The sequence below is a fragment of the Phalacrocorax aristotelis genome, chromosome 1 (genome assembly GCF_949628215.1).
Source record: "Phalacrocorax aristotelis chromosome 1, bGulAri2.1, whole genome shotgun sequence".
In the NCBI taxonomy this organism is placed as follows: domain Eukaryota; kingdom Metazoa; phylum Chordata; class Aves; order Suliformes; family Phalacrocoracidae; genus Phalacrocorax; species Phalacrocorax aristotelis.
Window position 1 is genome coordinate 130,704,408 of NC_134276.1, and position 27,384 is coordinate 130,731,791.

The window sequence follows — 27,384 nt, forward strand, 5'->3', positions numbered from 1 at the left end:
ACAGATATATTTTCAACACATTCAAAGTCACAAGTATTTACTCTTCCTGTAATTTAACAGTTTACTACAAACAAGTGCTGAATGAACATCAGTGTGAAGTGGTTAAGAGGATTTATCAACCAGGGACTAGGGCTGGGACCTAACAGAGCATGGGTATGTTTTGGAGTGCAAGAAATAAAAGTACAGTTAGTGCAGAAATGCAAGAAATAAAAAAAACAAAATTAGACTAAATATGAATCTAACCAGGAGTGCAGCAAATAACGGGATCAAGTGTAGCCTGATGAAGTTTGCGGATGACACCAAATGGAGTGGGGAAGTAGACACTCCAGAAGGGAGAGCCACTCTGCGGGAAGATCTGGATAGGCTGGAAGAGTGGGCCAACAAGAACCTTATGAAGTTCAACAAGGAGAACTGTAAGGTCATGAACCTGGGAAAACATAATCCGGGAGTGCAGCACAGACTGGGATCCACCTGGCTGGAGAGCAGCTCCGTGGAAAGGGACCTGGGGGTCCTGGTGGACAGGAAGCTCAACATGAGCAAACAGTGTGCTGCTGCGGCCAAGAAGGCCAACAGGATGCTGGGTTGCATCAAAAAGGGCATCAGCAGCAGACATAAAGAAGTCATCATCCCGCTCTACTCAGTGCTTTTCAGGCCGCACCTGGAGTACTGTGTACAGTTCTGGTCCCCTCTGTACAAAAAGGATGTGGACAGGCTGGAAGGGGTCCAGAGAAGGGCCACCAAGACAATCAAAGGACTGGGAAGCCTGCCATAGGAGGATAGTCTGGGAGAGCTGGGTTTGTTCAGCCTTGAGAAAAGGAGGCACAGAGGGGATCTCATCACCTTGTATCAGTACTTAAGGGGTAGCTACAAAGAAGATGGAGAGTCCCTTTTTACACGGAGTAACATGGAGAGGACAACGGGCAATGGACACAAATTGCTTTTGGGGAGATTCCAATTGGATACCAGAGGAAAATTTTTCGTAGTGAGGACAGTCAACCATTGGAATAAACTCCCGAGGGAAGTGGTTGACTCGGCCACGTTGGACACCTTTAAGAGTCGTGTGGACAGGGTGCTGGGCCATCTTGCCTCAACTGTGCTCTTTCCGGAAAGGTTGGACTAGATGATCCCTGAGGTCCCTTCCAACCTGTTATTCTGTGATTCTCTGATTATCATCATAAATGGTGTGTCTGAAGCAAAAGAAATTGAGTTGTTTAGTGTAAGGAGAAGGATCAGGCAAAATGTGAAAACCATCTTCACATTTGTAAAACTACAAAGTGAAAAGGGCAAATTGTTCTTTGCATCTGTTGTGAACAAAACAATGAAGCTAACATCTTTAACTCCTGGAATTAATTCATGAGGAATATGCAGGTGGCATACACGTCTCTGCAATTTTTTCTCTCAGATATCTGTCGATCTGACTGAACCCACAATATAAGTACTGAGTTGCTGCTGGAAGGAGTTCTCAGTTATGCATACTAAACTGTAATTCCCATTCTCAAAGCAATTCTCTTGAAAAGCTTGGTTCTCTTTCCACTAAAGGCACTGGAATTATTGCCAAAATTAGACAACTAATGGTAAAATTTAACCTCATACAGATGGATAGCCTATATAATACTTAAGTCTCACTTGAATCAACAAAGCAAGATTTCTGTGAAGGGTAAGGATTATTCTGGATTCATGATTCAGTGATAATTTTCCCCATAAATTAGAATGTGAAGATTGCATATTTCAACGGTGTTCAGTCCGTTGTGATAAATAAGGCCAAAAAAAATTTTGCTCACTTGAATGCATTCAACATTAATGTTCTGACACATGATTAGATACTTGGAAAACTGCAGAACTATCCAAATACTGTGTAGAATCTGTTTGGAATCTTTTTGTTTGTTTAGAGTATCTTACAGGGAACAATTACAGACAATATGTGAAATTTGTATAAATATTAAACAATTCCTTTAGTTCAAAGGGCGGCAAATGTTCTGCTCAGAGGAATACATGACTGAGAGGGCCAAATTGCTGGACAATAGCCAGCACCCCTCTCACTCCTTTATAATTACTTCAGAAAGATTTTTGTACCATGAGAATAAAAAATTGAAATATGTATGTTCTTAAATAGTTTATATGTTTGTGGGAGAGGAAGGTGTTAAGGATAAAAATTATTGCATAACTGTTAAGTTTATATATAAAAGCTAGAAATAGCCTGACGTGGAGCTGAATGATAAATATAATAATGTATGGCGTACCAAGTAAAATACCTGGGTTTTGACAAAATTTCTGATGCTATACCATAAGACAAGATTAAGTTTCAGCCTCTGTAGGTAGCATGGGTTCCACTATATTTTAGCAGCAGATGTTTTTTTTCTTATAGATTTAGTTTTGTTTGAACGTATGTAGTATCTATGTAATAACTATAATATCAAAGAAACCTGAATCTAATCATTCATCACCTGTGAAAACTTTTATATATTATCATGATTAACTGTCATGACATCTTTCCAAGCTAATACAGCACTGGTTCATCACCCTGTAAATAGTATTCAGTGTGTCTATGATAGAATACTTAACTGTACTTGGTAATACTCTTATCTAGTGTCCTATGCTCCCAGATAGCCAGTAAAGTGAATGTTTTCTTGTGTGAATGATGGTGTTATGCTTCTGTTGTACAAAACATTAATCCTGCCATTAACTTCTGTTCATTGAACTGGAAAAATTGCTTATTGTAAGAAAGGAAATAAGAAAGCCTGACCTGAGAGTCTTGGATACTATCATAATGCAATTTACATACTCATGGAGATAACATGACTTAGTTCAGTGCTCAAGTGATACGGCTCCTTTTTCCTGCCCTTAATATAGGCAGGCAGCATGGCCTTGCTTTGTTCCATGTTCTGTTTTATGATTTTTCTGGAGATGACCCCTAAAATCTGCACATTCTTCATAACACTGCCCCTGTTGGGCAGGCTTTTCTCAAGTTATAAAATGGAAAGAACAATTATTTAATCTGTAAAAGTGTTAAAAATATTTTGTTGATACAATATTCAGTCACTTCTTTTGTTTTTACTTTTCAGGATTACTTTCTGCCATCTACCTTTCCAGAGTAAATGGCTTTATGTTGGAACAGAGAGGGGAAATACACACATTGTAAATATCGAGTCCTTCATTCTTTCTGGATATGTTATCATGTGGAACAAGGCAATAGAACTGTGAGTGCAGACTTTTTTGCATCTGTGTCTGTGGTTATTTTCATAGCTGTCTTACGATTCATTTTTAGAATAAGTTATTTTTACAAATATTAACAAATGTTTTGAAAACCTTTTATTTTAATGAGCGCATGCACAGTATTAACTGTTTTGTTACAGGACATTAGAAATTCAGATTCATGATAGAGACCATTTAATTACATTTTATATAAAAGAAAAAGTTGTTTGACGATCTGTTTAACTGTGAAGGTCCATGAAATACAGATAAACATTAATCTCACAGATTCAGATTTTCTTATTGTTGTGAGGGTAGCTTGATCACCATCTCCTCCAAACATCCTATGAAGAGAATAATGGAGTATATTGGCCCTAAGACTCTATGGAGAACTTTTCTTCATTGAACTGTGGAACCATTTAGATGAGAAGGGACTGGCAATCTCCAGACCAAGCCTTCTGCTCATCACAGGGCTCATTTCAAAGTTAAATCAAGCTCATTAAAACCTGATGAAGTGATAGGAAAGGTAATGAGGGTCTGTTAAATGACAGTTCTCTGACAGGCTAACACAGGTGCCTGTGTCATGGTTATGAAATGGAAGGACACTTACATAAAAATCTGACTGGGATAAATCTATGCTTCCTGCAAGTAAAGCCTCAACAGAAATGAAAAATTATTTCTCTGCTGTTTCCTCTGTGAAGTTTCAGCAAGAGTAACTGCTGCAGACAAATATTTAGTATTTCATGCAGTTTCTGAGACATCTGCTTCATGTTGTGAGGAACCTGTAACCTCTGGTAGTAAACTGAAATTCACCAAGCTCAGTGAACCAAGGGGACAGCATCTAAAATAGGGCTACAGGCCTACAGGGGTGGATCTGATTCTCTGTCCCAAGCAGAGATGACATTGATAGCAACCACTTTTCTCCAAAATTCTCCCTTTTCCTTTTTTCCCCCTGCTATTATTAGTAACTTTTACTAATCACTGTGTCCCCAGGTTGACAAAACTGATGCCTCGTTTTCTTTCCTCCCCTCTGTCCCCACCAAACTTCATAGGCATAGTCATAAAAATTTAATTTTATCATCAAAGGAGATAAAAACAAGGATTCAAATGGTAATCAGGATTCAGACAGTTGGCTGGTAAACCTTTCGTCCAGTTCTGCATTTTGGAATGTTTGTTTGTCCTGCCTCTGTAAGACTTTGCTCAGCTCTACTCAGTAGTATTAACTGAAAAATTACTGCTGGAAAATGTGGTTTAATCAAAACAAAATTCATATGTTCATTTTGGTGAGTTCTTCAGGTGGATAGTACCTTAGTTATTTTCTCTTTCTCACTTTGTTTTGAAGATGTTGACATATTAGAGGGTTTTTTGATTCCTATATTTTAAAATGTGTATATATATATATTTACTATATTGAGTAGATACCACCTTTGAGGTTTTGAGAAAACACATTTTCATTTTGCGAGCATTTGAAATTTTATTTTCTCCAGACATTAAGATGTTTCTGTGCTGTATGGAAATAAATCTGAAAGATTTTTTTATGAAATGGAAGCCTTCCACCAAGTTTCACTTCCTAATTCTTTCAAAATTATTTTGGATAAATCTTTTTTAATGGCCACAACAGACCTTTCTAAAGAGAACAGAATAGAATGATGCCTCTCTCTAATGAAAAGTATGTTGGAAGTAAGGGCTGCTTACTAACAAGCTTCAGTACTGAGTTGTTGAGCTAGACTAGATGCTGTGCAAGAAGTTACCTCCCTAGCAGGTATCTAGACAACAAACAAGCACCTTCTCCTATCTTCTCTGTATTGCCTAGGCAGGAGTTTACCTAGATTTTCCTAAATTTTTCTTCCATAAGTTGAGAGAGGTAATTACAACATAATACAGGTAGGCCTTGTCACCTCAAGTACTTGGAGATGCTGCATGGTTACCATAATAGCTGCTTCTTCTAAAAAGCTAGTTTGCCATGTACTCTTTTGGTGACAGTTGAGTACAGGTGTTCATTCATTACTGCTTCTAGTTCTATCAGTCCTACGAGTATAACTTGATCCCTGTAAGCGGTGTGCTAGCCCTATGAAGGCTGTATCATCTCCGTTCAGTCTCATCATGTACTTCTTGATATGGAATGGAGGAAGTTGTCTTTGCATGTATTACACAGGTAGATGGGGCATCCTGTGTGTCTCCAGGTCAATTTCTCTGTATTGGTGGGGATAATGGTGACATTCACCACAGCAGCTGCCTTTAACAGATGCTATAGCACTGCTGAAGTTGAAACTAGGTGACTTTTCTCAGTAAAGTAATTTGAACTGTGGAATATGTCGTAAGATAATAACAAACTATGATGTATCTTCCAGTACTTTGCTTTCTTGCAGGAAAAATATCACTTAGATTAGCTTTCAAAGGGGATGTTACTAACTCTAAGTGTACTTCATGAGGATGGGCTTATGGTAGTAGGCTTTCCTTTACAATTGTACTGAGACATATTTTTGAGAGAACAGTTTTATTTTGGGCAATGCGTATATTCTTATTTGATTATGTTTTTTAATCTCATTGTTTTCACACAATCTTCACAAAATGTTCACATTTTAATGTTATAGAATCATACAATAGTTCATGTTGGAAGGCCCCTCTGGAATTTTCTAGACCAACTTCCTGCTCTCAGCAAGATCAGCTATGAGACCAAGTCATTCAGGGCCTGTTGATATTAGATACTTTCAAAAATTAAAGGAAATAGGAAAACATATGTATGTAATACTTCAGGAACAGCTTCAGCCTTACCACAAATGATGTAAGAGGTAATAGTGCTCATAACATTGTTTTTCATTCTGAGATAGATTATATCATTTCAGAGTGTGTGATTACTTTGAAGATGTTAATATACTCTCTGTAAAGCTTGGAAGGAGAGGGTTTACCTTCTGTGCAAGTGTATTTGTGTCAAACTTATTGTCAAGGAAAGCCTAGAAGAAGTGATTGCTCTGCTGTTATATTCAAGTCCTCAGTTTAGATGGAGGGTTTATAAATAGAATTTTGAGTGTCAGATTTGTGTATCATGCACAAACAAGCCTGAAGGAGAGTTCTTCCCTCTTTGTGCAACTCTAATCCAGTTTCTAAAATTGCAGACTAAGTCTAACAACATAACTTGACTTTCTTTCAAAATCCCTCATTTTTTTCACCAACTTGTACCTGCTTCTAATAAAATCTCCATGAATTTTCATAATGTGGATTTAACACAGTTGTCATTAAGACTTCAAAACTTTACAGTGAAAACCAATAGGAGATTGAGCTGGTTATGTTTTAAAGACCTACAATGCTTCAACTTTGGAATGTTAAACTCTGTATTACCATACCTAAATCACTGTAAAGTCAGATTACAGTTCATTTTGTGAGAGTACAAAAAACCCCAACAAACCCCAGCTAAAATTCTGGTTCTCAATTTTTCAGAACATGGTTGAAAGGGGCCTCCATATACATTGCTAACACTGTGGCCAAGGTAACCTGAATACCTGTGTTGTCATTTTACCCTTTGGAAAACACCTTCAAGTTGTATTCTAGACTTTCATCACAGACTGAGTTTGTCCCTCTAAGGTCGTGATGATGTTGCTCAGTAAATAATAAATGGTATTAAATAGGTGAAAAAAAAAAAAACAGAGCAGAGAAAACATATTCCAACAATTCATTTTAATCTGTTCGTGGACTTACCAAGGTTTCAACCCCACAAGAGTTTCATCACATTTCTTGAGATTCATTCGTTCCAGAGAATGTAACTCTCATCCTCAGGGAAAAAACCAACATTGTCAGTCAGTGAGGCCCATCAAAAAATGGCAAGAATTTTTTTTCTAATAGTGATTGTGTTGCAGAGAAAGACTGAGGTGAAGAGGCTTAGTAGTTTAAAGAGTTGAAGAAGAAACAGGTTTGGATGTAACATTTTTACACTTTGCACATGATGCAAGAAATCCTGTCACTTTGTCCTGCATGGCTACTTTCACTTACAAAGTTGATTTTTGTTTGATTTTTTTGTGTTTCGTTGGTTTTTTGTTTTGGTTTTGGTTTTTTTTTTGCTTGAAAGCCTCTTACCACTTGTGAATTTGTTGCCTACTTTTGTACAAAAATATACTGAAAGAGGTGTAGAGCACTATATTTTGGAGTGATAGTGGTTTTCTTATTAGGATCTGTTCAGAAGCATATAGTAGAGAGATATGTCAAAAAGATACTTGCAATACCGGTTTTGTCACAGGGACTATTGTCTTCTAATACAGGAGTGCTCATCCGGCTTTTGCTTAAACAGTATCTAATATTAGTGAGAAATTAAGGCCTGAATAGACAAATAATGCAAAGGAAACATGAAATTTTTTTGTTTGAGATGTTTTTTAGTACAGAGGTATAAATCATTCTAGAAGTTAGAGGAAGAATTGCTTTATAAATCATGTGCGCTAAGTTTCAGTGGACCTGGCCTTGTCCAGAGCTGAGAAAGAACATTAGAATATGGGGAGTTTCAGAAACACTTTCTCCAGCAATTCTTGTCTCAGTCATTTCTATCATCTCATGCACTGTCACTACCTCAGACCACACTGAAGCATCTTTTCAGCTAAGAATGAAGAATAACTCAAAACTTTTTCACTTGTCATGTCTCTGTCATGTAGCAGAGCTAGTCCTTTTCCGGTGATGTTTGGGGCTCATGATACTGTTCAGCTTTCTGCTAATACACAAACAGTTTCTTTTTTTTTCCATCAAAATGTTTGGAAACAGGACTGGAAGAAGAAACTAGTCAATGAGCCCAGCATGTCTCCATTTATTTCAACTATCGTGAGATTAATTTTCTCAGCCTGCAGGATCATACATTCTGGAAGGTCATCTGGTGTTGAGAAGGGAAGGAGGATCTTGATATGAGTCCACTAAACTCCAAAAATGAGAAATCTGCATTGTAAGCCCCCTTCCCAAGCATGCAGATTCCAGTGTTTGAATGCCTCACTAACTAATGAATAAGTAACTGAAACTTGTCATAATTTGTGGGATTTGGACAATGAAAGAATTGGACAAATTGGAATGCAGTTATGACAGAGCCATAACTTAGTGTTTCCTTTCTTATCTGTTTCCTTGACCAGCCCCATTTCCTAGATGTGTCTCAGAGCCAGCAGTTCCCCAGTGGTGAAGGAAAGCAGCAATCAGGAGAAGTAGCATTCTAGGAGCAACTACTACCTCCTCTGTGCTTGCACCCAAATGGAAATAGTTTCTAGTATAAAGAAAATGCAAGTTGCAAGGCGTCCTTCTTCTAGACATTTTAGAAATTGTGTCTAAGACTCAGAGTTGCATCTTGAGGTTGAACTGATTCTTACTTTCTCCATTTCCAGCTTTGATCCACAGTATGTGAATGATGTATCTAACTTACACATTCTTTTCAATTTCTCTGTGACTCTACCAATGAAAAGAAATTCTTAAAATCTATGGTGTGCTGCACCTTTGTGGAAGGCAGAAGTGCAGGAGATGTCTGACTACTGGCACTACAGAAGTATCTGCTTATGCACATGCTTTTTCACCACTGTCACATTCAGTCATCTCCAACTCCGTAACAATGACTAATATAGATGTTTTCCTTTTTTTTCTCCTCTCTTAACTCCTTTTACCACTTTCTACCACCAGATTTTCATTCTTCTCAGAAATCATTACAGTGCTTCTGTAATTGTGCAGGCTAATTTTTTTCAAAAGGAAAATTGTTTTCTCTTGATCTGATTCTGTTTTGTCATACATTACTTCCACCTGCTTTAAAGATTGTCTTGGTATTTGAAGTTCTTAGAACAGTATGTAAGTCACTCTGTTTCTTAGAGTGCATAAAACTTTCCAGAATGAGGGAGGAATATATTATCTGTGTATTTTCCACATATTCCTGGGTCCAAATTATTGCATTGCTGAAGATGTCTTTTCAAGCTTTCTAATTTTAGAATAATTCAATAAAAGCTTCTATCCTTACAAGTTTTTTGAAGACTCCTATTTTACAGCTAATGTTTTCTTCATTTCCGTCCTATTCTTCTGAGTTAGTCAAGTCTTACCACATACAGCGCTCTCATCACCCAAAATGAATCCATACCAAATAATTAATACCTGCTGCTGTCAGGAATAACTTCTGATGAAGTGCAAAACAGCTCAAAGTATCACTAGTTTCTTTAAAAATTTCTAGTTCTGTACAGCTGTCATGAGAACCCTTTGTTCCATTTTTCAATTATTCTGCAGTCTGTTTTTGTGGGCTTTAAGGTCAATGAAAGCTATGAAATGTTTCAGTTTTTTGTGTCATTAGCTCACACTTTCTTCTTGCTCACTTGAAGGTAGCTTTTGCTTCAGGAATCTTTTACTGCAAAGCATTGCTGGTATTTTTTTTACTTGACCTTCACTTCTTTTTTTTCTTTCTACTGTGTATGGACCTGGCTTTGTGTTTTTATCCTCTTCATGTCTTTTCAGAGCTTTTAATTTCTCAGTCATTCTCAGCTGTACCCCAGCTAGTATTTGGGAATGAAGAATTCTCTGCTCAAATATATCACTTACGCCTTATTTTTGCCTCTGATTCTTCCTTATTTTACCCTTTCCCAGGGGATAGGATCTAGTTATTTTTTTACACAGTCTCCTAAAGCCAGCTTGAAGGAATGCCTGTACACAGGTATGCATATACACAAGTATCTGGCATCAACAGTAGTGTGTTTTATTCAAAATAGCTTCAGATGTGATTGGTTTCCCAGCACCTCTTCATCCTTTCCAGGAGCTGTTGGATCTCGGCTTTTGCTTTTAAAGTAATTCAACAGTGGTTTTCTTTCTTTGTAGGGTGTTCCACAATGACAGCATACAACTTTCTAATCTCCTTGACAACTCTACTATAACAGCAATGAGGGGAAACAAAACATTTTATATATACTAAAGCTACATGAGGCAAAATATTTTTGTGTGTAGACATTTCCTCATGCAGTATAATTTACTGTATGAAAGTAGTAATTACTGTATCTGTAGCTCTGATAGTTTCATGAGTTCTGTAAACTAATATTATTCATATAATACAGTTAACTAAATAATTGCTTCATTTAATCCTAATTGTAGTGCAGTCATGATGTCTACCCTCAGGAGAAATTGATTGTAGAGCCCAACGCCTGACATTCCTTTTACAAGCAACACTTCTCTAGGGCTCAAAAAAACATTGCTATTATTTCTATTTATACATACTTTCCTTGAGGAAACAAGCAGATGGAAGAAGTTAAGGCACCGATCTGCCTGTGGCAGACTATTCCTGGTCTTAGTATGGTGCAAAGGACTATCTTTGGGTTCCTAGTCACAGTCCTGCACTAGAAAAGAGATAACATCACTTTAGGAGAGGCAAGCCAGAGGAGATTTATCGTGTCTCTCCTTCTGTACCAAGCCATAGGGCAGGTTCAGAGCAGCAAGTGAAAGACAATGTAGAATGGAGAGTTATGGCCCTTTCATGCAGTTTTCTTCCCTGTTCCGTCTGAACTGGTGTTATTTTGTATCAGCATATACTCCCCCAGTCAGTTCCCCAAAGATGGGACTGTGCATGTCCCATCCCAAACCAAACCAAAAGCTTTGTGCTGCACCTTGTCAATATTTGTTGTTGTTTAGTCCAAAGAGGAATCAGTTTTGATGGAAATACTTTACTTGGTATGTATAAAAATCCCAATGTTTCTTGAAGCCCCAGAAAGGCAGTGCAGGACTGCCAGGGAGTAGGGTCTACAGTTCCAAAATGCTTCAGGAACGTCTTTTGTCATCACCCCAGGAACCCTGTGTATGATCTTACCTGCGATAGCACATCTTAAATTAGTTTTAGGATATACAATTATTTGAAAAAGATACTTTCTCATTTTCTGAAAGAGTTAGCATTATGACTGCCAAACTTTATAGACTCTCTGTTTCCTCTTACCTATGTATAATCAAAGCTGGCAGCTGTTAAGCAATCAAGGTGTTTGTGGTGGGTGGACCATGGCTGGTTGCGAGACCCTTACCCAGCTGCTCTCTCATTCCCCCTCCTCAACAGGAGAGGAAAAGAAAATAAGATGGAAAAAGCTTATGGGTCAAGATGAAGGCAGGGAGATGATGTACCAGTTACCATCAATGGGCAAAACCAACTTGACTTGGAGAAAACTAATGTCATTTATTGCCAGTTAAAGTAGAGTAGAATGGTGAGAAACAAAGATAAAAGCTGGAACACCTTCCCCCAACCCCTGTTTTTTCCTAGGCTCAACTTCACTCCTTCAAATCCAACTCCCCTACCTCCTCCCCCTCCTCTCCCCTGAACAATGCAGGGGATGGGGAATGGTGGTTGTGGTCAGTCCATTACAGCTGCTCTCTGCTGCTCCTTCCTCCTCATACTTTGCCCCTGCTACAGCACAGGTCCTTCCACGGGCTGTTGTCCTTCAGGATAAACCTGCTCCACTGTGGGGTCTTCCACAGGCTGCAGGGGGAAATATCTGCTCTGGCATGGTCCTTTACCTGAGCAGCAGGGGAATGTCTGCTCCGGTGCTTGGAGCACCTCCTCCCCTCCACCTTTGCTGACCTTGATGCTTGCAGGGCTGTTTCTCACACTTTCTTCCTCACTGCCTCTGCAGCATTTTTTTCCCTTTCTTAAATTTGTTTTCCCTGAGGCACCACCACCTTGGCTGTGGGGCTCAGCCATGCCCTGCAGTGGGTTGGTTAGAACCGGCTATGTCTGGCATGGGGCAGCCCTGGCCTCTCCTCACAAAGACCCTTCTGTATCCCTCCACTGCCAACACCTTGACACCTACATCCAGTATTTGACATAAAAGAGCTAACAAGAATTGAACCAAAGACTGGTAGTGTATGTGTGAAAGTAAAACAATGGTTCATTGAGTCTTTGGGTAGAGTGACATACCTGACAGACTAAAATAATAAAATTGCAAGAAAATGGAAGAAGCCTGACCAAGTCAGTTATAATACAAAACAACTAAACTGTTAAAATACCAAGGAGAACATAAATGTTAAGAGAATGCTTACATCAAATATAGAGGAAAAAGAATGAGGAAAACCAAAATCTCATACATTTAGTGCACAGACTGCTGTGGTTGGTGTCAACTTCACTGATAATGTATATGAAGCTCTTACTCAATAAAACTAATGAAATAGCTAGGAACCTAATAATAAAAATGTAATACTTCTAAAAAGAAACAAAAGGTGCCTAATATCCTGAAAAGCAAGAAGAAATTTTATTACATTGTTTCAGGATACAAATGTCCCAGGATCCTCCAACTATCATTTACAATAGATTCAAGGCAGAGAAGTGGAGGGGGTAGGAAAATATATGCTATTGGTGAAGATTGGTGAAGGTTACCCCTTTTAGCTGAAGTATTAGCATGGAAATCTGAGGCTATGCCCCTGCAAGAACATCAGATGAAAATACGACTGGTAGTGAAAGACAGTTTTATATCATTTACAGAGGAACAACTAGTTTGTGTGACAATGAAAGTATAATTAGCCTAAAGTTATATGTAATGTAGAGTGACTACAGCTCATATAAGAGTTTGCTTCTTCCCAAAGACAAATGCATACATTATTTGTTAAGCAATGACGTATATATCTTAAAAAGAAAATGGTGTTTGCACAGATTTATTTAAATTGTTCCTGACTTTTAAAATTGGTTGTTACAAAGAGCAGCCAAGATAGGATCAACCTTTAGTTTAGAAAGACAGTATGCTCTTTCCCTTTCTCCTTCCGTTTGACCTGATTTTGCCACTATTCCTGGTCAAATACCAATACTTCTGAGGCCAAGCAACCCAATCTGCATACTGGTTGGTTCAGTGGGCTAGGGTAACTGGCTGAACTAGTAGGCCATGCCAGCCTGCGTGTGCTCCTTCCACCATTTTGTCTGTTGCCAGCTTAGTCATGCCTGATGGTTGCTTGGCTCTGATCCCTCTTCTGTCATCTGTCAGTGGTTCTTATCTGGATAAAAACTAAAATTTCTTATGCTGCTCTTCTCTTCATGGATTTCCTCTTATTCTTATCCTTCCTTCTTTGCCTGCAATGGCATAGGCAGCATGTATCCTAGACAAACCCAGTTCTTTCCATCAATGTACTCTGACCAGTTCAAATAGGTGAACCTATTGTTGAAAGCCTAGAATGTCCCAAAATGTCATATTTGCTCCCTGAGGACAGATGTACAAGACGTGTGTGGTTCTAAGCACTGCTTGCAAATACTCTCATCTCACCCCTCAGTTCCCCATCACCACCTGCCTACGCTGCCTTCTCCAAGGTCTGCTATTGTAGAAGTGATTTTTTTTATTCCAGTACAGGTTACTCATAAACAGAAGCTCAGCCTGAGGGGTCCCCTCTGGAGAGCTGGCTTGGATAGGAATGACAGCCAGGTCTCCTGCTAACTGCATCTCTGCAAAAATTTTTGTGTGCCATTTCTCAACCCAAATGGGTACTTGCTGCTGGCACCATTAAAGGCAGTCTGTATAGAATATTACTGTACAAACTGGCTGTCCACTGCTTTCCTGCTGATCTCACTTCTGTGCTGGGATATGTTGCAAAATGCTCTTTCAGAAGCCTTGCTCACCAAGACCTCATGTAGAAAAGTAACGTGCTGCAAGTATCTGTGGAAAGATGATCTGCCAAAGCTGAAGATGGGATCTTCTCGTGGAGAAGGTTCACCAAGGGGCTTGGCACATTGCCACTAGCTTTGTGTATGCAGCTAGCAGTAATGTTAATATATATGTGGAGGAGTGGGGTATAGTCTTGGAAGGTTGTCTGGCCTTTAGGCATCTTGAAGTTTTCTATCTCTTTGGCCTGGAATAAACTTAGTTTGGAAGGTCTAAGGATGTCTGGAGTAATTTTTCAGTGTCTTTAGCTCAGAGGTAAATATCTTCCACCCTGCTTTGGCTCAGCTATTGTGAATAACTAAATAGCTGAAACATTTAAAACATTGTATGGGCAAAAAATAGAGTCCAGAGGAAAGTGTGCGTGCTTTCAAGAGTGTTGGAGCATACTGTTTTGGGAAGGAGTCGTCTGTGAGGATAAGGATTACTTCACAGCATTTTAATGTTTGAGTTGCCTGGGAATTTTTGCATACCACTCTCAGCCTTGATTTGGAGTCTGACCTGGTAGAACACAGAGGCCAGTTTTGCTATAGCGCAGTGTTTGAGCAAAAGGAAGAGGAACACTGATAATTTAAGAAAATCCTTTGAGCAGTTTGGCTGGAGAACCTTGTTTTGGTTTGTTTCTTTAATTCTCTTACAGATTGTTTTCAACTTAGAGCCTAGGTGCTTTTGGGTATGCTTCCAGACAAATTCTTAGCTTTACAGGCCCTGCCAATCTCTGCCATGTTTCTTTTCTTGGTGACCCTTGGTGAACCAAGACCAGCCATGCAAGACTAGATCCTAAGCTGAACTCCAAGGGACATGTGGTCTGACGAGATGACAATTAGAAGACCAATGACCTCAAGGGTGTGCATGGCCATAGTCAATCCTCGTGCACCCCTCCAGGGAAACCTGCAAGCTCAATAACCTCTCTGAAATGCCTGTACACCAACACATGCAGCATGGGGAATAAACAGGAGGAACTGGAGATCTGTCTGTGGTTGCAGGGCCATGATCTGGTTGCAATTACAGAGACATGGTGGGATAGCTCACATGACTGGAATGCTGCCATGGATGGCTACAGGCTTTTCTGAAAACACAGGCCAGCAAAGCAAGATGGGGGATTTGCTCTTTATGTGAGGGAACAACTGGAACGTATCAAGCTCTGCCTAGGGGCCGAGGAAAAACAAGTGGGTAAAAACGAAGGGGCAGGCAAATATGGGTGACACTGTTGTGGGCATTTGCTACAGGCCACCTGATGAGGAAGAGGAAGTCGACAAAGCTTTCTGCAGGCAGCTGGAAGTAGCCTCACAATCGCAGGCCCTGGTTCTCATGGGGGACTTCAGCCACCCTGATATTTGCTGGAAAAGCAACATGGCGAGGCATGCACAGTCTGCAGGAAGTTCCTGCAGAGCATCGAGGATAACTTTTTGACACAGGTGGTGGAAGAGCCAATGAGGCGGGATGTGCTGGTGGACCTTATACTAACGAACAAAGAAGGTCTAGCTGAGGATGTGAGGGCTGGCGGTAGCCTTGGCTGCAGTGACCATGAGATGGTGGAGTTCAGGATCCTGTGTGGTAGAAGCAGGGCAACAAGTAGGATTACAACCCCAGACTTCAGGAGAGCTAACTTTGGACTCTTCAAAGAAGGTTGTCAGAAGTAGTCAACATGGATTCACCAAGGGGAGATCAGGCTTGGCCAGCCTGATAGCCTTCTACGATGGTGTGACTGGCTGGGTAGAGGAAGGGATGGTAGTGGATGTTGTTTACCTCGACTTCAGCAAGGCCTGTCTCCCATAACATCCTCATAGGTGAGCTTAGGAAGAAAGTGTGGGTTAGATGAGTGGACAAGGGAGGTGGATTGAGGAGTGGATGAATGGCAGAGCTCAGAGGGTCATGATCAAGGGGGCAGAGTCTGTCTGGAGGCCTGTAACTAGCGGTGTTCCCCAAGGGTCTGTGCTGGGACCAGTCCTGTTCATCATATTTATCAATGACCTGGACGAAGGGACAGAGTGTACCCTCAGCAAGTTCGCTGATGATACCAAGCTGGGAGGACTGCCTGATACCCCAGAAGGCTGTGCTGCCATTCAGTGAGACCTGGACAGGCTGGAGAGCTTGGCCGGGGTGAACCTCATGAAATTCAAGAAAAGCAAGTATAAGGTCCTGCACCTGGAAAGGAATAACCACGTGCACCAGGACAGGTTGGGGTTGACCTGCTGGAAAGCAGCTCTGCTGAGAAGGACCTGGGAGTGCTGGTGGACAGCAAGCTGACCCCGAGCCAGCACTGTGCCCTTGTGGCCAAGAAGGCCAGCGGTATCCTGGGGTGCATTAAAAGGATTGTGGCCAGCAGATCAAGAGAGGTTATCCTCCCCCTCTACTCCACCCTAGTGAGGCCACATGTGGAGAACTGTCTCCAGTTCCGGGCTCCCCAGTTCAAGAAAGACAGGGAACTACTGGAGAGAGTCCAGGGGAGAGCTTCAGATTTGATCAGGGGACTGGAGCATCTCCCTTATATGGAAAGACTGAGAGACCTGGGTTTGTTTAACCTGGAGAAGAGAAGACTGAGGGGGGATCTTATCAATACTTGTAACTCTCTAAAGGGTGAGTGTCAGGAGGGTGGGGCTGGGCTCTTTTCAGTGGTGCTTAATGACAGGACAAGGGGCAATGGGCACAAATTGGAACACAGGAAATTCCACCTGAATATGAGAAAAAACTTCTTTACTGTGAGGGTGACAAAGCAGTGGAACAGGCTGCACAGAGAGGCTGTGAAGTCTCCTTCCCTGGAGACATTCAAAACCTTCCTGATGCAGTCCTGTGTACCCTGCTGTAGGTGTCCCTGCTCAAGCAGGGGGGCCGGACAAGATGATCTCCAGAGGTCCCTTTCAATAACTACCATTCTGTGATTCTGTGACCCCAGAACCTAGATGGAGGAAAAGTCCTGTTCTGTGTATGTATTCATAGCTTTGGGGCTGGTGCTTGTTGTCTTGCTCTGTATGACTGCCAGGACCTAAAGGTCTGGTCAGAAATGATGACAGTTGAAAAATCTTCATCTGTCCATTCAGTTTCCTATGGTTTGCATTTGCTGTCAGGTGCTGGACAGCAATGACTTAAGCAGCAGTCCCTGTACTAGCTTGTATACTCCATTGTCGGTACATGTTACAAAAAGAAAGGGGACAGCAAGAACAATAAGTAATCATTATAGAGGCTTATGAAGACTCATGCGATGAGCCATATGGCAGGGGAACATGACTGAACATGCATTGTGAGTGTAACTGTTTTAGTTGTGTCTGAAGATGTCATAAGGCTTTACAGAATAGACAAAGGCAAGAGGCTTCATTTCTGAAACCCCACTGCAGTAATGCTAAGAAGCTACCTGATAGAGCAGTGTAGGTGAGATTACTGAAGCCCTGTCATTAATGAGGTGGGAACTTGGTGAGTCTAGTTATGAGTAATTGAAATGAATCGAGTGAAGACTTTGCAAATCCTTGGCAGATTAGCCATTAGCAACTGAGGAGGGAGGGCAGAGAGGGAGTTGACAACAGAAAAGGCCAAAAAGCCTTAGAAATGAAAGAATAAAAATTACTCTAACAGGAGGAACAGTGAGATTTTTAAAAATAGAAAAAAAGGATTCATCAACAATTGGGGAATCTTTGCCTATAACAACAAAAAGGAAATAGAGGAGAACATGAAAAGGTATGGATAACTTTCAGATAGTTATCTTCTCCTGTTGGGCTTTTTAGAATGACTTTTAAACCAGTGGAAGTACATGTTAACACACCTAGAAATTAAGGTAAGCATCTAGCTCTTCATACAAAAAACCTCACATATTTGGATTGATTTTTGTCTTGCAGATCCACAAAGACTCACCCTGGGCCAGTTGTACATTTAAGTGACAGCCCAAGAGATGAGGGAAAAGTGAGTACAATGAATGGTATAAAACATTGCAACTTTTCGTAGCCTTTATTTGCCTTAACAGCTCTTTCTTTTTGCTTACTCACTAATTTATCATCTGCTTTCTTCATATATTTGCAAGGTCACTTTTACTATTTTACAGTTTTAAAGAAAAAAATCCTCTTTGTGCAATTTTAATGAGTAAAAATCTACAATACAGACAACATACTGTACTTTGAAACCTATAGCCTATTAAAATTATTCCCGATTAAATAAACTTGAGTTTTGCTTAGGTAAGGATTGACTAAAAACTGTATCATGACTTCCATACTTTGATGAACATGCTATTATGAAGGCATTATAGTATAGTAAGTTTTCATAAGACAATAAGTTTTTCATACACAAGAATAATAATGATAGTAATGCATGTTTGGAACTTGCTGCTGTTTGTGAACAGAGAATAGCAAAGAGCTGTCAACAGCTGGAAGCAAAACATGTAGTCAGAGCATTAAGGTTGTGATTGATACCATCAGGAGGCAAAATCTGAGTTGGCTTTATTTGCATTGTAGCTTTTCCAAAGTGAAATTTGGTTACCAGAATACCAGTTTTATTACAGCTTTTTTATTTATGTGTTGCTACTGAATTTTTGAGCATTTTGCCAGTATGGAAGTGACTTTTAACTATCTCATAATTTTTGATCACTTTTGCCGATTGCATTTCAGTGTTTATTTAGAAAGGGCTGCATCTTACAAATGGTCTATCTATTTGACAGTGTGCCTCATGTAACAGCTGATGGTTATTGGAAACTAGCAGCAGTTTGAATTTCTGATACTGATATGGGGGGCATTAGGCTGAAATTAATATGCATACCTAGAAAAACACCGATGACTACATCTGAATTTCATTTGCATTATCCATCCTTGAACTTGTCCATATTTCAAGGTTAACCATGTGCAAATCACACATTTGCCAGCTAGCCCTTCAACAAGTTAGATTGAATCTCTAAGACTTTTTGGAAGAATCATAGTAGATTAAGCAACTCAGAATGCAGCAAATAAAGTAATTAAATGCTATGAAGCATAGTGTTTTAGCCTCAAACCAGAAGCCATCAAGAAATGCTATTTAACTACCTGTGGCAAAATACCTGATAAAAATAAAGGCTCATTGATGAGGCGTAACTCTTGTTCACTGACCACACAGAAGCTACTGATGACCTACATAAAGCACACAGTGCAGGGATATGATACTAAAAGAAAAAAAGGTCTTGTGAGTGAACATCTCTTGCAGGAGTGTCATGGACTCTGTCCAAACAGAAACCTCAAAGATTTTTACTTCAGCAGAAAGAGAGAAGATGAAATTATCTCAGGAAAGGGAGTTAGAGGAGAACTTGCTTGGAAATAAAATTGCTTGCTGCTCAGAGGGCACATTGGAGACATCTGGGCACTGATGAAGTACTAGCATACTAACAACAATAGCAACAGCAAAATCAGATGGATCTCTATAAAAAACAAACTTTGGACATCTATGGGGAGAAAGAAAGAGTAGAAAACCTAAGCCATACTGAAACCATCCCAGTGCAGCTGTTTGTATCATTGATAGATTGAGGGTGGTGTAAAGAACAAATTGGTGCTAACAAAATACTTGCAGATTTGCAGAATGTGGACTTGAGTGTGTTTGATGTTTACAGGAAGATATCAGTAAAAGGTACACACAGATGTAAGGCAACATCCAAGCACTAAATAGAAAGACATCTCCAGATCAAAAAATCCAAGAGGAGAGAAAAAAACCCAACCCCAAACATAAATTTTTCCACTAAGTCTCATTAAACTTTGGTTGAAAGAATGAAGGATAAAACAATCTTTCTTCAGAATAGGGAAAAAATGAGGGGGAAAAAAACCAACAACCCCCAACTTCTGGGGCTTTTGCTATTTAGCATAGTCATAAACAATCTAGAACAGAAAGTAAGCAGTGATGTGATCGGGTTTGCTGGACTTTAGGAGGCTGAGAAACTCAGCAGTAAAACGTCAGATTAAATGCTGTCTTACGTAAGTATTCAGCATAAATGATGGAAAGTGACGTGAAGAGGGATATTTCTGACTTTACATATAAAGCAATGGGTCTGAGCTGATCATTACTTCTTTGGTATCAAGAGCTTAGAGTGATGACTGAAAGTTCAATGAAAATGTCAGCTCAATGCTGACAATGAAGTGACCAATAAAGAAAATCAGGCATTATCTGAAGAAGAATTGAGAACAAAACAGAACTATTGCATAAATGCATGGTTGACTTGCCTTCTGAATACTGAGTATAGTTTTTGTCCTTCTATCTTAGAAAGAACATAATTGTAATAAAAGAAATTCAGAGAAGGGGCAAGGTTTTCTACATGAGGCACTACTAAGACAGGAAAATTCAGTGTGGAAAAGAGCTGATTGTGATTCCAAGTTTGAAAATCTCAATTGTTATGAAGAGGGTAGAAACAGTTCATAGTCTTTTTCAATACAAAAACTAAAAGGATATCAAATGAAGCTGACAAAAGTCAGATTCCAAATAAGCCAATTAAGTAATTCTTCAAATGTGCAATGGGTAGAAGCTATAAATTTTTTCCAAATGGTGCTGTGGGTGCTGATAATGTGTATTGGTCACAAGGGAGACTAGAAAATTTAGCACAAGATAAATCAATTTGAGGGTTACTGAAGAGGTTTGCTGAATTTTCCTAAAAGGTTATTAAAGATGAGGTTAAACAGACTCAAGTCTAGCTGAAAAGTTGGCTGTCTTTGAATGAGAAAATTACTTAGACTGAGAGAATATGTGAAAGTATGATAAGTACTTGCCCTCCTCACATATTCTTCTTTGGTATTTGCTCTTGGCCATTTAAGTACAAAATACTGTGATAGGTAGACCTTCTGTTTAATATAGTAGAGCTGCTCTTAGGTAATAGACCTGTTTAAGGATACTTCTACATACTCTGCTTAGCTCCTCAACTTCAAGTTAACCAAAGACCACCAAAAGGTGTTGGTGGGAGAAATCAGACTCCGCACATCACTTCATGGGGAACAGCAGATGAGAGTGTTCTTTACCTATGCTTCGGGAATTAAATAGTGGGTACAAATCAGTCATAATCATTGCTCAAAATACAGTTATTCTTGTACTCTGCAAATACAAGGGTATTGTACTCTTCAGTGGTATATCCTTCTCTGGGATATCACAAAGTTGTTTACAGATCTGGGCATGTTTTACTGAAGTAAGTAGCATTCTCCTGTGGGCACTGCATGGTTGAGGTCCTAAAACACAGATAAAACTTTCCAAATCTAGGACAATCATAAGATCTCTTTTTTGAAAGCCAGGGAAATTGGTGTGCTGACTGTATATTAATCTTTTTTAAGTTCTTTAAATTCCTAAAATTTCCAGTTTATATCAGTGACTGATCAGTTTTTCTCTGCCAGAAGAGCAGATGTAATTCCAGAAGACTTCTGCCGTTCAAAATTTTTGCAGAGTGCCCCCCAGGCAAACAATCAAGGCTGACTTTGAGGACAGTCTCTTTTATGAACTTAACAAGCTGTGGCTGGAAGAGAGATGACAAAGAGAATTTGGGCATTTAATGTGTCACGTAAGAACAATTTGGGGACCTAGTGATTAAATCCATGAAATATAACTGCCAAATCAATGAATAAGTGTACATTAGGAATAGACTGAAGACCACAGACATTTGTAAGTGGCAGATCTGTAGCAAACATGATTTTTCTTGCTGACACAGAAGACATTAACTGCAATGATCTGTAGTTTCCCAGCAACTGGAGAAAGCTTAATAGGAAAAGGTTTAATGTTATGAACTATTAGCTAGTGGAATAAATTTCCTATCTCCGAGTTTCTGAGATCTTCTAATAACACCTAAATACAGTGTGCATTTGGCAAGCTTGTTTATTTTCTCCCAGCTGTTCTGTGCTACCAGGACAAGTAAGGGCTGGCTGGCATGTACCAGGATGCAATTAGTTGATCGTAAAGGAGAAATCTCCCTAAAATACCATCATCAAAAGCATTTAATGAAGAATACTTTGTTTTGTCAAGATGTGGAGCAACTCCACTAGACAAGGAAGATCTTGCCAGGACTCCTCCCTCCCTCACATCCTGCCCAGCCTTCTGCATGATTCTTTAACCTAATTTGAGCATGAGTAATTAAACAAGGTTCCAGGAAACACGAGTTGAAGAGAAATCTTTGGGGTTTTACTTCCTTGACTCTTTTTACACATATTTTTCTTCTTTCTCTGTTTTCTCCTTCAACTGCATTTACGGATGTTCTGTTTTTTAAATCACTGACTGTTACAGACATAGGGCTTGTCCTACAGATCTCTCAAGTGCTTACTGTGGCCAAGAGGAGTGTGAACCTTTCCAGTCAGGTCAGAGTTCAGGGCATCATAAATATACTGGCAATGAGACTAATCCTGTTCACCCAGTTGGAATTCTGACTTTACTGTCATACCAGTTCTAGGAGTTTAGCAGCATGGCTACCATGTGAGCAAAGAGAGAGAGAGATTCCCAGCTATGCAGCAAATCTGTTTATATTTCAACTTCTTCCCTGAAATCCCAGCACTTTCTATCTTGCAGTTCCATAGTGCTGTTGTGCATTAAGCATTTCAGCAATAGATCAGGTGAAATGCTGTCTCTGATAGGAGGTATTTAACCTTTTAGTAATTACTTGGAGAGTGATATCTTTGCAAAAGAGAGTGATAAAAATCAAAAGACAAACTTGCTTCACCAGTGAGAAGGGCTTATTCTGAAATAAGGTCACATACTAATGCCCTTCTGTTCCTTTAGTTTCCTGAATATATTTGTACAAAAGCTGAGGTGAGAAGAACACAGGCAGATATGAACTGAACTCAGCGGGTTTGGTACCCGGCCGTAATGCAGTAGTGCAAATGCTTGTTATGATGACAGTAAGGAAGGCACTCAGACTCCATGATGTTAATGATTAAAATACCATTTATTGGAGTTAATATGAAAAGGAAAAAGAAGATAATCTTACATTCCTTCAGATGGTGGGAGCCCCGGTTTGTGCAGCATTGGGTGGACCTCCAATAAGGGCATATCACACTGTGCTGGTCCTCTCTGTGAAGAGGTTTGCCAGCATTTTGGTCTTTAGAGATCTCAAAAGATTTCTTTTTTTTGTTGTTTGTTTTTAATTTAGTAATTTCTACTGTCAAGCAAAAGGATATTCATGTGAGAATGTACCACCTTATATTAAGGTAAAGACAAGTACGCAAAGGTGCTGTAATTGCCCTTACCAAGTGGGAGCTGCCTACAGGCTTATTTACAGTTAGTCAGCTAAGCTTATCTTGTGGCCAAGGAATATGTGCAGCACAACACAGGCCTGAGAGCCAAGTGCTATGTGCAGCACAACATAGCACAGCACAGGCCCACACCTACTCAGGTTAACTGCTTTGTGGATCACTAGCTCCTGGATATACAATTGTCTTCCAATTAGGATCACTACACTAACAGTGAAAGCAGTTGCAGTAAGACACTTCTCTGTTCACTCTCTCAATGCAATCTATTATCCCAGAATACCATATGGCATCTTGCCACAAGTGCTATCCAGTTAGCTACATGCTTTCTGAACAGGATGTCTTTTCACATTTACTCCACCACAGAATCCCATATGGACCCATCCAGAGCAAAAATGATAAATATTCTGGAATTTCTCCAGGACAGTTTGAATTTTTTTCAGAGCAGAATTCTTAAGTAATCAGGTATTGTTCATCTTCAGGTATTAAATATATTAACTATAAATCAATACCAGATTAGGTAATTAATCTCTACATAACAGATATTCTCCTGACAATATAAAGACTCATATCTAGTAGAACTGAGAGTATTCCCAGATTCTTTTATACCAGTATTGATGTATCAATTATATTTAACTTGGAAACAAAGTAATGTTTTGTTCAGCAATCCAGCCAAGTTTCATTTTTATGACTTGTGCAAGCTAAAGTGAGTGATGGCAAAGATGCTGGTAAGGTTTCACAGACTAAGAGATAGTCTTGTCATTCTTAAATTGTTAATACAGAAACTGTAAATTCCTGCCTGCATTTTTTTATCTGTGTGTTTATGGACAAAGAACAACTGCACTTATCACTGCCTGTTGTATAATATATTCTATAGCAGAAATGTGTGAGTCTGCTAGTTTGGTCATTCCCAGTCTTCATGTCCAGGATAGATTCTTAGGGAGACAGGCTCTATGGGAAGCAATTTCCAGGATACCTAAGCAGGCTAGACTTCACATCTTCCATAATATCTGAAATTAGCTGTGTTCAGATGAAGAGTATTTAATACAGTGCCAGATCAATAATTCAGTTCTTTTCAATAGAGACAAGGAGAAAGGATTGTTTTCATTCATATTTTTCTCCTAGGCATTGTTAAGAAAAACTTCTTTTGGAAGATCTTCTTTGTTGGTATTTCTCAGGTGTGCGTGATGATACGACACTTCTAGAAGAAGTAAAAATTGGCATACCAGTTAATTTATTTTCAATTTCTAGGAAAGCAAGCAATTTACTCTCTGCAGGGGGGAGTTCTTCAGAAGGTTCTAAAGCAATAGAAAGCAGAAATTAAAGGAATACAAGTAGTTGAATGAGTTTAATCTAGTTACTTTTTGGTTTGAAGTTATTTAAGTGATCCCTTAGGTGTCAAACAGTTTTCCCTCCAACCAGGGGCAAGGAAGGTAAGAGCTGACAGGAGCATGCTACAGTCATATTTTCCCAGCAGATATACAATTGTGGAGACTGTCCAGGCACATGATCTTGCAGGAAAAAAGAACCAAAGAAAAAATGGTGTATAAAGCACATTTCACATTTTTTTCTTCCATATCAGATCTTAAATTGTCAGTAATGAGAAGTAATTTATACTGACAGATAATTTGAAAGCAGGGTATTACATGTAGTGCAAGCTACAATCTTGCTCATCAGTTTGGCATTACTTTTTGTAGTGCTTATTTATTTTTTTTTTAAATCTCTTGAAACCATGGAGTTCTTCAATATTTTTATATACCTTTTGAATCTGAAACTGTAATTGTGGTTTTTTCCCTCCTCCAGCTATTGATAGGCTATGAAAATGGGACTGTTGTACTCTGGGACTTACGATCTAAAAGAGCTGATTTGAGAGCTTATTATGATGAGGTAAGCAATTTCTGTTAATTCAGAAAAACTGTTATTCACCAGTTTGTCATGTGTCTTATCAAGCAGATAAGATTTATCTTAAGGCATTGCTTATTCTGGAAATACTGTTTGTGCTATGCTTTTGCACAAGTTATTGACAATAGAAATCAAAACTTGAAATCTCTAGTTCTAATGCACTGGGCTCTTCTGTACTACAACAGAGAGTCCCTTCCCCTTGATTCTGACAAGTTCATCAGCTTCAGTGTGAGGATCCTCCGCTGAACAGAGTGTAGCAATAAGCTGACCTGACATACAGCTACATTGGGAATTACATAATTATCTTTACTGAGTATTACTAGAACATTAATTGGAATGAAAAATTGCTTTGCAGGGCTATTGGTATTACCTAGTACTCAAGATCTGATTAAAAGGTTTTTAAAATTGTACTCTCATGGTTTCTTCAGACAATTGTCTCTTGCCAATTGCAAGCAGATGGTATCAACCACAGATGCAGTTCTTGTATCAATAAACAGGCTGTTTCAAAAATAGATATTCCTAGTTGTTATGATTTTAGCACTAGCCCTAGGGAAAAACATGCTTTGTTCTGCCAGCCCTTTTGTAAAGTTCTCCATGGAGGAATGTCAATGCAACTACAACGGAAGGTAGAAAGGACATTTCCTTTAAAGTGATCCAGGCAGTAACTGGTTTCCTGTAGTTCTCTTTCCTTCTTCGTCTTGCCACCTTATTACAATTAAGGAGTATACACATTTATTTTCACTCTGAAAAGTAATCTGAATATACCTGAATCTTTCAGGCCTGTTTTCACGGACACATTAACTCTATGCTGAGCTTCAAGGTTAAGATTCTGAGCGTCCACATAGCAAATGTTGTAAAGGACAGGGTAATTCAGAGTTTAAACAGGCCAAGCACTTAAGCCTCAAGACATGCCCACTGAATTGCCTCTAAGTGACTGTCTGCCTGTGCAAACACTTGCGAAATTGCACCTGTTTTATTACTTAAGGCTCCACAACTTTTTCCTTTTACAGGTCTCCTGGGGGCAGTCTGTTCACTCACTCTCCTCTCTTGTGCTCAGGATAAGACTACATAAAACAGGATCTTCGTAATACTGTTTCTTTTTTTTTTTTTTCTTGATGAGACAAAGTGGTTGGGTGTTGAAAATTTTTCATACAATTTAGTAGTTCCCCATTTTTCAGTCCTCAGGAACTCTTTTTGGCCTTTTTATCAGTCATATGCTTTCTTCCTCAGCGGTTGCTTGCTGTGTCATTACTCCACTTTATGCAACTTGTGATAGCTTGCTATCATCTACTGAAATAGTTGCAAGATTCTTATTTTGTCTTTAAAAGGGTTGTGTGACTAGCCATTGTACTTTATTCCAGACTTTCAGGCTCCAGATTGATAATGTTCCAGATCTGCTAGGATTCCTCTAGGGAGCCCCTAAAAAGGGTTCCTTTTTAAATCCTGGGTTATACAGCTTTTGTGAGTCACAAATGGTTAGTTCAGCATGTGCCACTTGGCATTTGGCATGAACCCAAGTTTTCAAACCTAAACCTCCTCTTACAGATTGGTCACCTAAGATCACAGTCCAAAAAACATTGTTCCTGCTCCCCTTCACCGTTCTGTCTGGACGGATGTAACGCCTCTGTGCCCCATGATGTGTGACCAATTTTTTGGTATCATTGTTCTGGCGCTGAGACAGCCTGTTGCAATTGCAGGGTATCTGGGACGTCTCAGATAAATTAATGTAAATGTTTTGTCTATTCATTTGTCGTGGTTTAGCGGCAGCTCAGCCCCACACAGTCGCTCGCTCACTCCCCACCGGTAGATGGGGGAGAGAATCAGAAGGGTAATGCTCGTGGGTTGGGATAAGAACAGTTTAATAATTAAAATTAAAAGAAACAACAGTAGAAATGCAATGTAAAGGAGAACAACGAGAGGCGCAAAGCCCCGGGGGAGGGGGGAAGGGAGGGGAGAGGGGGAACGAACCGCCGAAACAAACCGCACGCGCCGCAGCTGCTCACCACCCACCGACCCGACGCCGCGCCGCCTCCGCGCTGCCGCTGCCCCCCCTCAATATATTGGCCATGGTGTCACATGGTATGGAATGAACCTGCCATTGGCCAGTCGGGGTCAGCCGCCCCCACCATGGCCCTGCCCCTCCCAGCCCTCTGCCACGCCACACGGCAGAGCGCGGGAAGCTGGAAAGGTAGCCGACCCCCACAGTGAGGAGAATTAACCCCTTCTCAGCCAAAACCAGCACATCATTGAATACTGAAGTGCTGCTTTGAATGGGGTCTGAATGAGATTAATCCAGCCTCATTTTTCTTACTCTCGTTATGCTTTCTTTAGCACTAGTTTTGCAGCTAATGTAGTCACTCTATTTTGATAGTGAAAGAACTGAAAATCTCATCTAACTCACCACTTCCTCTTCGGAGATCTTTAAGGATCGTCAGATGGCACAATCTTTTCTGTCTTATCAGTGGAGCAGATACTTCTGTTTAGTATCAAAAATTCCTCTGACACCAGGCTTCTCCATTAGCACTTGGTGTTTACTGTGAGGAACAGCT

General features: G+C 39.8%; 1 protein-coding gene across 2 annotated transcripts in view; it reads left to right on the forward strand.

Moving 5' to 3' along the window:
• STXBP5L (syntaxin binding protein 5L) overlaps nt 1-27,384 on the forward strand; it is a 204,894-nt gene that overhangs the window by 86,615 nt on the left and 90,895 nt on the right. For both annotated transcript variants that reach the window (XM_075107357.1, XM_075107366.1), the window contains exons 5-7: nt 3,063-3,197; nt 17,615-17,678; nt 24,737-24,820. In XM_075107357.1, the coding sequence (XP_074963458.1) occupies nt 3,063-3,197; nt 17,615-17,678; nt 24,737-24,820 (283 nt within the window). The remainder of the gene's footprint in view (nt 1-3,062; nt 3,198-17,614; nt 17,679-24,736; nt 24,821-27,384) is intronic.